This window comes from Numenius arquata, chromosome 22, assembly GCF_964106895.1.
Source record: "Numenius arquata chromosome 22, bNumArq3.hap1.1, whole genome shotgun sequence".
NCBI classification, from domain to species: Eukaryota; Metazoa; Chordata; class Aves; order Charadriiformes; family Scolopacidae; genus Numenius; species Numenius arquata.
Window position 1 is genome coordinate 1,280,189 of NC_133597.1, and position 9,883 is coordinate 1,290,071.

Consider the following 9,883-nt stretch of genomic DNA (forward strand, 5'->3'; position numbering starts at 1 on the left):
TCCTCCGCCAGGATGGTTGGGCTTCCAGAGCACCGAGCAGCCCCCGCGGGGCTGTGGACCCCGCAGGGGCTTCAGATACAGTGAGAAAACACCCGGAGCGGGGCAGGAGCCCTTATGGACCCATCCCTGCTCCTGGGGCTCCTGCGGGCTCCCCGCTCCCGCAGCGCTGCCCTCGGGAGCCCAGGCGGGACCGTGAGCTGCCCGCAGGGACCCGCAATCTGCCGTTTCTCACCCAAAGCCTTCCCTGGCAAAGGGAGGGGAGCAAAGCTGCATCCCCCCCAAGACGGCCTCAAGCTGTGCCAGGGGAGGTTCAGGTCGGATATTAGGAAGAATTTTTACACTGAAAGGGTTATCAAGCCTTGGAATGGGCTGCCCAGGGAAGTGGTTGAGGCACCATCCCTGGAGATATTCATAAGGGAGTTGACATGGTGCTGGGGGGTATGGTTTAGCCACGGTTTTTTTTGTCAGAGTTAGGTTGATGGTTGGACTAGATGATCTTGAAGGCCCCTTCCAACCTAGATGATTCTATGATTCTAAGATCCCCACCTCCCCGCCTGTGCGGGGCGACCCGCTGCAAAGCCCCCGGGGGACGGGGATGGGGGGGGTCGGGGGGCGCTTGGTGGGGGGAGCCGGGGGCCAGTAGAGCCGACAGCGAGTTTGCCCGGCTGGTCGCTAGGTGTCTGTATCGGTCCAGCTCGCCCGCCCTCGCCCGGGTGAACCTCCCTCCTCGCTCGCCGCCCAATCGCCGGAGAGTTTTCTTCCATTTTTTTTTTTTCCCTTTAAAAAAAAAGGGCTGTTTCCGTCTGTATCCGAAGATGATGGAGGCTGTGAAGCCACAGAGCTGGATGCGCCATCCCAGCCCCGTTCGTGCCCAAGGAGGCCGCCCGGATCCAGCGCTCCGAGGGCACAAGCAGACAAGCACCCCCCCCTCAAACAGCAGATTCCCCCGGGGGCATCCGAGCGGCCCCGCAGCCTGCACCGCGGGGCAGTGGGGCAAACCCCTCGCTGGGTACCCCGGGAAAGGGCATGTGCTGCAGGATTTGGGCATCCTCAGCCAGAGGGGTGTCTCCTCCAAGCAGCCAGGGTGGCTGGAGCAGGAGCGTCCCTCCCTCCGCACGCAACCGCGGGGGGAGACGGCCGGCTGCTCTGTGTGCGGAGCAGCCAGCGGAAACTTTTCCCGAGTCCGTGTCGGAAGAACTCTGCAGGGCAGAAAAGTCATTGGTGCCGAGCCAAGAGCGTGGGTGATTCAAATGCCTCGGGCACAAAGTTTAACCTCTCTCAGCTTGAACTTTATTAGCCAAGGAACTCTTGCTGGATCTAACAGAGGGGAAAGCACGAGGGCAATTTGCGTTCTGGCCTGGCCTGGGGTGAGCGGGAGAATGGATCCACTGGAGCGGGGCAAGGGGTGGCCCTTGGCAAGGACTTCTCTGCTTCGGATGAAGCTCTGCTTCCGCGGCGGCATGGCAGCTCTGAAACCAGAGAGAGTGGGAGGGTTACACGGCCACAGAGGCCACCGTGCCCCAGCTCCTCTCCTCCCGAGACAAACCCCCACGCAGGTACTTCCCTGAAGCACAGGTGCCTCGAAGCATCGCTGCCCGGCACCGGCAGACCCAGGGATCCTGGCTGCCAGCTGGGTGCATCCTGCTGCAACCTACCTGCGGCTACAGGTCTTCCTCGTTTCCTTGTCTGTGGAGCGAAAAGCAAGAGGAGACGTGTTACGCTGGGCAACACGGCTGAGACGGGAGGGAGCACGAGCCGAGACCCCAGCACTTTCAGCTGGCAGGACTGGGACGGGGAGGAGACACGAGGCTGCCTTAAAACCGCGCAATACCCACCTCCTCTTCTTCTTCCCTCCACAGTGGAACCGCTGGCCTGGGGGCAAGAGGAGCAACTGAGGCCTCTCGTGGCCGGATCCTTCCCCCCCTCCACCCCATCTCACCTGCCCCTCTCTGCTCCGGTGAAGCAGTCCTGCTCCTGGGCTTGTCCCCTCGGCAGGGACCCCCGGGTTTGGCTCCTGCGGGACGCTCCGAGCCCCCTGCCTCCACGCCGGGGCTGCCCTCCTGCACGGCTCCCACCGGTGTGGGGAGACACCGACCCCGTGTACCGTCTCCTGGCCCCCAGCTCAGCCGTGCTGCCCAGCCAGACCCCCCCCGGCCACCCCAGACCCCAAAGCTTCGGCCCCTGGCACTGCCCAGCAAAGCACCAGCCCCGAGACCCTGCTCAGATGTCTGTCTGTCTCCCTGAGCTGCCCCGCGATTGCAAATGCGGGTGGTTTTTCTTGTTTTTCTCCCTAAAACCGCTGGGACGTCCTCATGCGTGGCTGCGGTGCTGTGGCCGCCCCTGGCCCCGTGGAGCGAGGGGGGCAGCGCCTGTAGGCGCAGGCAGGGTCGCAGGGTGCCCTGCACGCTTGGCACCGGGTCTCTCTGGGAGCTGCCGAGGTCTGAGGGCTCTGGGAAAGCTGGTTTCTCACTCTGGAAACGGCCGAGTTTTCTCTGCTATTTTTAATTAGTGACCTTCCCTCTGAAGCCTTGACGCTGGCAGGGAAATGCTAAATATTTATGTGGTCTCCCTCCCAACTCGCTGTCTGTTGGGAGCTTGCCTAGGTGGAAATTTCCCAGGCGGCCCCGGCCGCGGGTGATGCCCACCCCTTGCGTGGTGGGGCCAGGTTGGTGGCCCCCCCCCTACCCCAGCACCCAGGCGGTGCCTGGCGCAGAGGGAGGAGAGCGGAGAAGGGGCTGTGTGCAGGGGAACGGAGCTGAGGGGGGCTTCCAGCCCGCCCGGGGCACTTACTGAGGATGATGAGGAGCCCTACGACAAACGCCACCACGGCGAAGATGAGCCCCCCGTTGCGGATGGTCTCATAGTCTGGGGAGGAGGAGAGCCCAGCAGGCGTCAGCCCAGCTGGGAGCCCACGGGCAAGCGTGGAGGGGTCTGCCCGTAGCCCCCGGGCTGCAGGGGCACGCACTCACCGTAGCTGAACCTGTCCAGGCCCTGCTCGGGCGCTTGCTCTGGAAAAGAGGAGAAATCCAAGTGAGAGCCAGGGCCTGGGCTTGCGGTGGGCGCCTGGACGGGGGAGGCGAGGTGGGAAAGGTCAGGAATGAAGACTGTAAGCAAGAGGGCTCTGACTTCCTTAAAGTCCAGCTGAGCCAGTAAAGGATTTCCAGATTCCTGGGTTCGACCCCAGGAAGTTTAAAGTTCACGGAGCGTTCGCGGGATGCGTTCGCGGGATGCACGGGAGTCCTCGAGCTCCAGGTGAAGCTGCAGAGGGGAACCCAGCTCGATGGTTTGCAGCAGCCGGTTGCTGTTTGCTAAGGCTGCGCCGTCGGCAGAGCAGCTTCCGCGGTGCCCTGGGGAAGTGCTGCTGCCCATCGGGACTCGGCGGGGCAGCGATGGCTCCGCTCCCGCAGCCAAACAACCCCTGGGGCTGACACCTCACAGCGGGGCACGTCCTGCCGGCCTCCTTCGACACCAGCAGGCTCATCCGTCTGACGGCTGCGTGTCACCGCTCGAGCCACCTTACCTGACTGCACGTCCCTCTGCCAGGAGCTGTTTGGAAGGAGGAATCCCCCCGAGAAGCCAAACACCGGCCAGCACCAGCGGGCTGCAGAGCTCTGGGGACTCATCCCCACGTCTCCCCCAAATCCTCCGTGAGAGCTTGCCCCGTGCAGGCTCCTGAGGGCAGGAGGGACCAGCCCCGCTCCTCCCACGGAGATGCCCCCGTGAAGGCGTCTGTCCCCTCAGGGAAGCCCGTTTTGGGTGGCGGGAGCAGGGTGCCGGCTGCCACCCGCCCCGCTCTCCGGAGCACCCTTACCGTCACCCATCGTGTCGGCGTGCCGTCCGGCGGGTGTCTCGCTCTGGGAGTGGGCACCCGCGGGGAAGCACATTAATTGGGAGACAAACCTCATTAAACATTAACGGCCGCGGTGTAATGTTTATCGCGGTCACGAGGGGAGGCGCAGGGCTCCCGCCCACCTTTGGAAAGGAGGCCCGGGAGGGGATGGGAGGGCAGGGTGAGCAACCATCGTGCCAGCGAGCTGGGCACCCCGGAGCCACCGGTGTCCCTGCCCCAGCTTTCCGAACGTCAGGCCAGCTGGGCTTCACCTCCCGCTGCGGAGGCGAGCCCGAGGCGGGGGGCAGAGGGATGGGCTGCGACTGCCTGTTGCTGGAGAGAAGCGGGCACCATGCCCTGTCCCCGCAGCCTGGCGCCGCAGCTCCCCACAATAGCCTGCTCAGTGCCTGCCAACGCAGTGTCGAGCCATCCCGGGGGTCCCTGTCACCCCCCGGCATAGCGATGCCCGTGGTGCATCCCATCCCGGCAGCGGGTACCGGGATGCTGCGCCCCTCGGGGCTGTGCCATCCCCGGGTGCCCAAGCCAGCTGCCAGGCGGGCTGTTCAATCCAGTTTGCTCTAATCTCACAAACAGCGAGCCGCAGTCACGCGCCCGAGCCCACGGGCACCGCGGTGGCCGGGGGGAGCCGGCTCCAGGGAGCGCTCCCCTCGCCATGCCCAGGCGGAGGAGCCCACGGCAGCTCCGCTCCAGCACCGTGGGGCAAAGCCAAGCCCTGGGAGGGTGCTGCGTGGGGCCCTCCTGCCATCACGGAGCCCAGGCGGTGCCCAGCATCCCCCTCGATCGGCTCCCGGAAGGCCAGGGGACGAGGGGGGCTCTCTGCCCGCGTCCCTCGGGGCTGTGCAGCCGGGGCTGGCCGCTCCCTTCACAGGGTGGCTGGCTATTGTTGAAACTGCTGCTGGCTGCAGAAAAGAGCGCAGCAGGGAGGGGGAACGGGACAGCCCGCCGCTGGGAGCACAAAGCCCGTCTGTGCCGGCCGGGGGACGGGTTGCCACTGGTCCCCTCCGCAGCGGGACAGCGTGGGAAGCTGCTCGCCCAGCAGAGCCGGAGCCCTCGGCCCCGTCCCGCTCCCCACAGCCTTTCCCTCGAGCCCTGGAAACGCCCCGGCCCTTGAGACGAGGCAGCCAGGCACCGATAGAAACGATATTTTATTCCTTCCCCCCCGCCGCCCCCGTTTTGGGTCACAGCACAGAACACACCAGTCCTTCACCACAGCAGCACACTCGCCTATTTAAAAGGAAACACAATAGCTCAGTTTATTTTACAACAGTGGGGATTTTGCCGTTTCTACACACCACAGGGGTTTCTTTGTTTCGTGTTAACACCGACAGCACACTACAGACACCACGGGCACTCCGACGCGGGACACGCACAGAGCTGACACTCGGGGGCCGGGCTGCCCCGGGCTGCGGAGCAGCGGGGAGGCAGGAGGGGAGCGGAGCAATCTGCCCTGGCCAGGAGGAAGGGAAGGGACGCAGGACCGGGGACACAATCCCTCTGCCTCACGCAGACGGGACAGAGAGCTCTTCCCGGCCCCACCGAGGGATGCAAAGCACACAGAGACGCAGCCCAGGCTGGAGGCAGGGCCACGGCGGTGGGGTGGGCGCAGCCGAAAACCCCCTCAAAACAATCCCGGAGGACAAGACGGTGTGGACGGCGTCTCTGACGTGTTTCTGTGCAGCCCTGGGGACCCCCCACTGCTGCCCGGGCTGGCCCTGCCTTGGAAAGTGCCCACGATTAAGCCGGCCGTCCCCAGCCCCAGCTGAGGCCACGGTTTTTCTTGCCCAGGGGCTTGGGCGAGGGGCCAGGCTCACAGGTTTGCCTCCGACCCGCGAGCGCACACAAGGTGACGACGGACTCTGGGCACCACAAAGCCCCGTGCGCCGCTCGCTGCTGCTCCCGCGGGGAGAAGGGGCAGGTGGCACCAGGGGGTCGACGACACGTAAGCGCCACGGGGCGACACGCAGCACGGACACGGGTGGCCGTGTCCCGGAGCGCGGCACAGGGAGCGACAAGGCATCGGGAAGGGCAGGGAGCACCGGGAGGAAACGCCGCTGCCCCTTCCCTGCCCGAGACAAGCAAGGACGGGGTCTTTAGTTCAGTCCGTGTTTCTCTTTAGCCCTCGGAGACTGTTTAACCTGCCCGCGGCCAGGCAGAGCGTTGGCGAGGAGCTGGTTTGTGCTGGCTAGCAGGGTCACCGCCGCGCAGCCCGCCCCTCTTTCACAGTGTCACCGTGCCGCGGGACGTCACGGGCTTCTCTGCCGCCGCGGCATTTCCTCACCTTTAAAACAGCATCCCACGCGGACCGGCTTGGTTTTAGCCAGGGACACAAAGAGGGGAGCGCCAAGCAGGTGAGGAAGGGGAGCCTTAAATCCCGCACCCAGGTGCCACCAACCCGTGGGATGTCCCCCCTTGACTCACCCCCCACACACCGTGGCTGCCTTTGGACTGGGGGTGCGCAGGAGGATTTATTGCTGAAACGGCAACGCGCGGTCCAGGGTCACGCTGGGCAAGCCCCAAAACGCTCGACTGGTCCCCAAGCCCTGCCCAAAGCCAGCCAGGGTGAACCACGAGCCCCCAGCTGCGGGCCTGGGAAAGGGCGGAGGGACACAGGGGTCCCCTGGGCAGCCTGTGTCACCCTGCCCTGTGTCCCCCCTTCCGGGCTGGGGGTTGGGGGAGCAGCGCCTGCCAGTCGTACAGAGCCCGAATCACACGCACAGCACGAGAAAGGTGAAGAGAAAGTCACTATTACAACATCAGCAACGACTAGCCCTAGAGGTAACGATCATCTCACATCAACATTACACACCACTGGAGGCAGAGAGGACGGTGAGCGGAGTTTAGTCAGGTTAGTAAACAGAGAACCGGTGCTGAAGTACAGAGGGTGACACAGACAGGGCAGCTTCGCCTCTCCTTAGAGGGACCTGCTGCTGCGATTTCAGTTGCCTCGCAGGCCACTGGGGTCCGAGCATCTCTCCTCGGGTCTCTGGGTCTGCGCGGGGAGGAGAGCGGCGAGTCAGGCTGGGAGCAGCACTGCTGCCTTTTCCCTGCGCGGGGATCATCCACCAGCAGCACAAACCACGCTCCCACCGGCACGGGCTCCAGCCTTCCCCCCGCTCCAAACGTGGGCCACAGCCCGGGAGCTCGGGGGAACCCGAGGAACCCCCTGGGACTCGCACTCAGCTCTCCAGAGGCCCTAAAAATAGAGCCGCTTTGGCGCGGAGAAGCAGAAGGAAAGGAAATGCGATGCGAGGGAAAATCTGGACAGATGCTTCCTTTTCCTGCTGGGCTGACCGAGCACGGGACACCTGGGACCTCCCCGGCACGTTTCCCTGCCGCGGTCCCTACCAAGCGCTCGCTCCCGCACCGTGCTGGGGATGCAGAGCTGCCCAGTCCCAGCAGACGGCTCTACTCAGAGCCCGCAGTCACCCCCTGAGCACAGTCCCAGCCACCCCTCCCTTCCTGCCCAGCACTGGGGCTGTGGCAGCCCTGGTGCCACCGCTCAGGCTGGCCTGGGCCGGTCCGTGGCAGCCCCGGGACTCACCGCACGGCTCTTGTTCAGTTCTCCGCTTTCTGCGCTCCCGTCGCTGCAAAGGGAAGAGCGGAGCGGTTGCGGCGCCTGCCCACGGCTGGATGCCCCCTGGGCAGGCGGGTACGACACAGAAGCGGCGGCAGAGGACACCCGGCGTGGGACAGGCGACCTTACCGTTTGAGGTGATCAGGTTCTCAGCCTGAGCCTCCTCGTCCCCCGGAGCTCTGCAAGAAGAGGGGCGGAGTGAGGATTGCGGGACCCGCACCCCGTGCTGTGGGGCGGGATGCCCCAGAGGGCAGGGGCACCCCGAGGAAGGTGCTTTGCACCCAGGAGCTCCGCAGCAGAGCATCCCTCCGCTTTGGGCACCGGGCACCCGAAAGGGATGCTCGGGGAGCGCAGCCGCTCTGCCAGCGGCGGGAGGGAGCCCGGGGAGAGCTCTCCCTTGGAGAGGTTCTCCAAAGGAGATGCTGCCCGCACTCACCTGGGCTTCTGGTTGAAACTGCACCTGCACCTCCTGCCTGCAAGGGGAGAGGAACACCGTGAGCGTGGCCAAAGCGGGAAGGGGCCACGGCCTTTCCCAACAGCCGCCCCCCACGCCCAGCACCCGCCTGGTCCCCAACTTACTGAGTATAAGGAGAATGCCGACAGTGAACAGGACCACGGCGAACACCAGCCCCCCGATCCTCAGGCTCTGGTAATCTGGGAGGAAGAGACACAGGGGCTTGTTGCTGCTGGGCTGAAGGAAGGGGGGCAGCCCCTTTTGCTCCCCATGGCACAGGCACACGTGTCCCTGCCGGCACGCCCATCCCCGTGCACGGCGACGCTCACCATAGTTAAAGGGGTCCTCCTCCTTCTCCTGGGTGGCCGCTGGAAAATAAGCAGAGAAGGGGTGTAAGGTGAGCCCCTGCGGCCCCCCCACTGCTCCCATGCCGCTCCGACCCCCCTTGGATGGGAGGGGTGGCTGTCCCCTGGGGCCCCGCAGCCTCTTCCCGCGCCCCTGCCACCTCCTGCACGCGGAAAACACTTGGCACCTACCGTCTGCCACGGCCGCCGGCACCAGCAGGGAGCACAGGAAGATCAGCGCTGCCTCCATGGCCGCTGCGAGAGAGGGGAGAAGCGGGCTCAGCACCCGGGGGGCTGGTGGAGGGCACCGCGATGGGGCTGGGGGGCACGGGAGGGACCACAGGCAACGGTGCCCGACTGCGCACAGCCCTTGCAGCCCACGCTGGGAGAAGGAGCCAGGCTGGCCATAGCTGCACCCAGCCCCACGGGGACACAGCGGCTCGCAGGTGCGAGGGAGGGGAAGGGTTTGAGCAGACAGAGAGACGTTTAGCGGGGTTCTGTGGTGTATTTTCGACCACCTCTCCCCCTCTGGCTCCGCTCCTGGCGCAGATCTGGGCGCAGTCGCAAGGTTGCACTGCAGGCAACGGGGCCAGCACAAGGGCTGCGATCTCTCCATCAAGGTCAGTGCTGCGCCCTTCACCCAGAGCCATACTTTAATTTGTCCCAATTAGCATAGCAATTACAGCACATTCCTACAACGAGGCCAGTGGCCCTGGTGGGACATGAGCTGGAAGCTGCACTTGCCCCTCCCGGCTCCCCACGCTCACCTGCGGCAGAGGAGAGACCGTCGATACCCCTCGGTCCCCCCCTCGCCCCCGAGCTTCTCCCTGCCCCTTCACGAGCACCCACACACCAGGGGCACCCACCGGAGCAGGGACCCGTCTCGAGGGATGCCAGCCCGGGCGTAACGAGGGGCCGTGACAGTCCCTGCCAGCTCGGGGCTGCACGTTTCCGTGTGCCGAGCTGCTGCTGCACCCATCGGGGATGGGCACCCTCGGGACCAGCCGACACCAGGCACCGCCGCTCTGCGAAGGGAGGGCCCTGCCAGCACACACGGTACCTACGAACTGTCCCCGAGCACAGCGGGGCCGGCACCAGCATCCTTCCTCCTCCTCCTCCTCCTCCCGAGGGGCCAGGCAGGGGCCAGGCTGCCCTCCGTCCTGCCAGCCGTCCCGGTGGGTGGCTGCGTGCGGGGGACACCTCTTGCCGGGGGGAGAGGGCTTGGCAGACGTGTCTCCTTCGAGGGAGCCGGGCTGGGGGGCGCGGAGGGAGGGTGGGCACTGCCCCCCTGGCCGCCCGCAGGCAGGGCTCGGCTCGTTTGCGCTCTGCGGCTGCCGGGCGGTCACGAAGCGCCCCGATGACAGGGCTTGGTGGCCATACATGGTGCGGGAGCACGAAGAGGGCTTGCTGCTGGCTCGGGAGAGGAAAGGGGGGGGGGGGTTATCGGGCGCCCTGCGCAGCACTGATAGCACCGAGTGCTACAGAGCTGCTGCAGCTGCTGCGCTGGATTAGTGCCGATAAGAAAGGGGCCCTCGGCAGAGCAGGAATTCAGCTGGCTGCTGGATGCAGATCCCCAGCGTGCTGCTATTCAGCCCCTCCAGAGCCTGACCTGATTTGGATGCGAGCTCCATCCCAGCCCGCCCCGGCTGCCAGTGACGGGG

General features: G+C 65.6%; 2 protein-coding genes across 4 annotated transcripts; both read right to left on the minus strand.

Moving 5' to 3' along the window:
* Positions 1-1,270: 1,270 nt before the first annotated feature.
* FXYD2 (FXYD domain containing ion transport regulator 2) lies at positions 1,271-3,905 on the minus strand. Its single transcript, XM_074162312.1, has 6 exons — positions 3,812-3,905; positions 2,970-3,008; positions 2,791-2,865; positions 1,836-1,872; positions 1,656-1,686; positions 1,271-1,469 (listed from the first exon to the last, which is right to left on the minus strand). Exons 1-5 carry the CDS (start codon positions 3,903-3,905, stop codon positions 1,662-1,664), a joined length of 270 nt encoding a protein of 89 aa, XP_074018413.1. The 3' UTR covers positions 1,271-1,469; positions 1,656-1,661.
* Positions 3,906-4,977: 1,072 nt separating this feature from the next.
* FXYD6 (FXYD domain containing ion transport regulator 6) lies at positions 4,978-9,543 on the minus strand. 3 transcript variants are annotated; one of them, XM_074162310.1, is made up of 8 exons: positions 9,287-9,543; positions 8,415-8,477; positions 8,208-8,246; positions 8,004-8,078; positions 7,861-7,897; positions 7,554-7,603; positions 7,392-7,434; positions 4,978-6,839 (listed from the first exon to the last, which is right to left on the minus strand). In XM_074162310.1, the coding sequence occupies exons 1-7, from the start codon at positions 9,321-9,323 to the stop codon at positions 7,406-7,408; spliced, it is 330 nt and encodes a 109-aa protein (XP_074018411.1). In that variant the 5' UTR covers positions 9,324-9,543; the 3' UTR covers positions 4,978-6,839; positions 7,392-7,405. The 3 variants fall into 3 exon arrangements, with proteins under 3 accessions (XP_074018411.1, XP_074018412.1, XP_074018410.1); XM_074162311.1 differs by having other exon boundaries at positions 5,081-6,839; positions 9,283-9,538; XM_074162309.1 differs by having other exon boundaries at positions 5,081-6,839; positions 9,089-9,342.
* Positions 9,544-9,883: the final 340 nt, after the last annotated feature.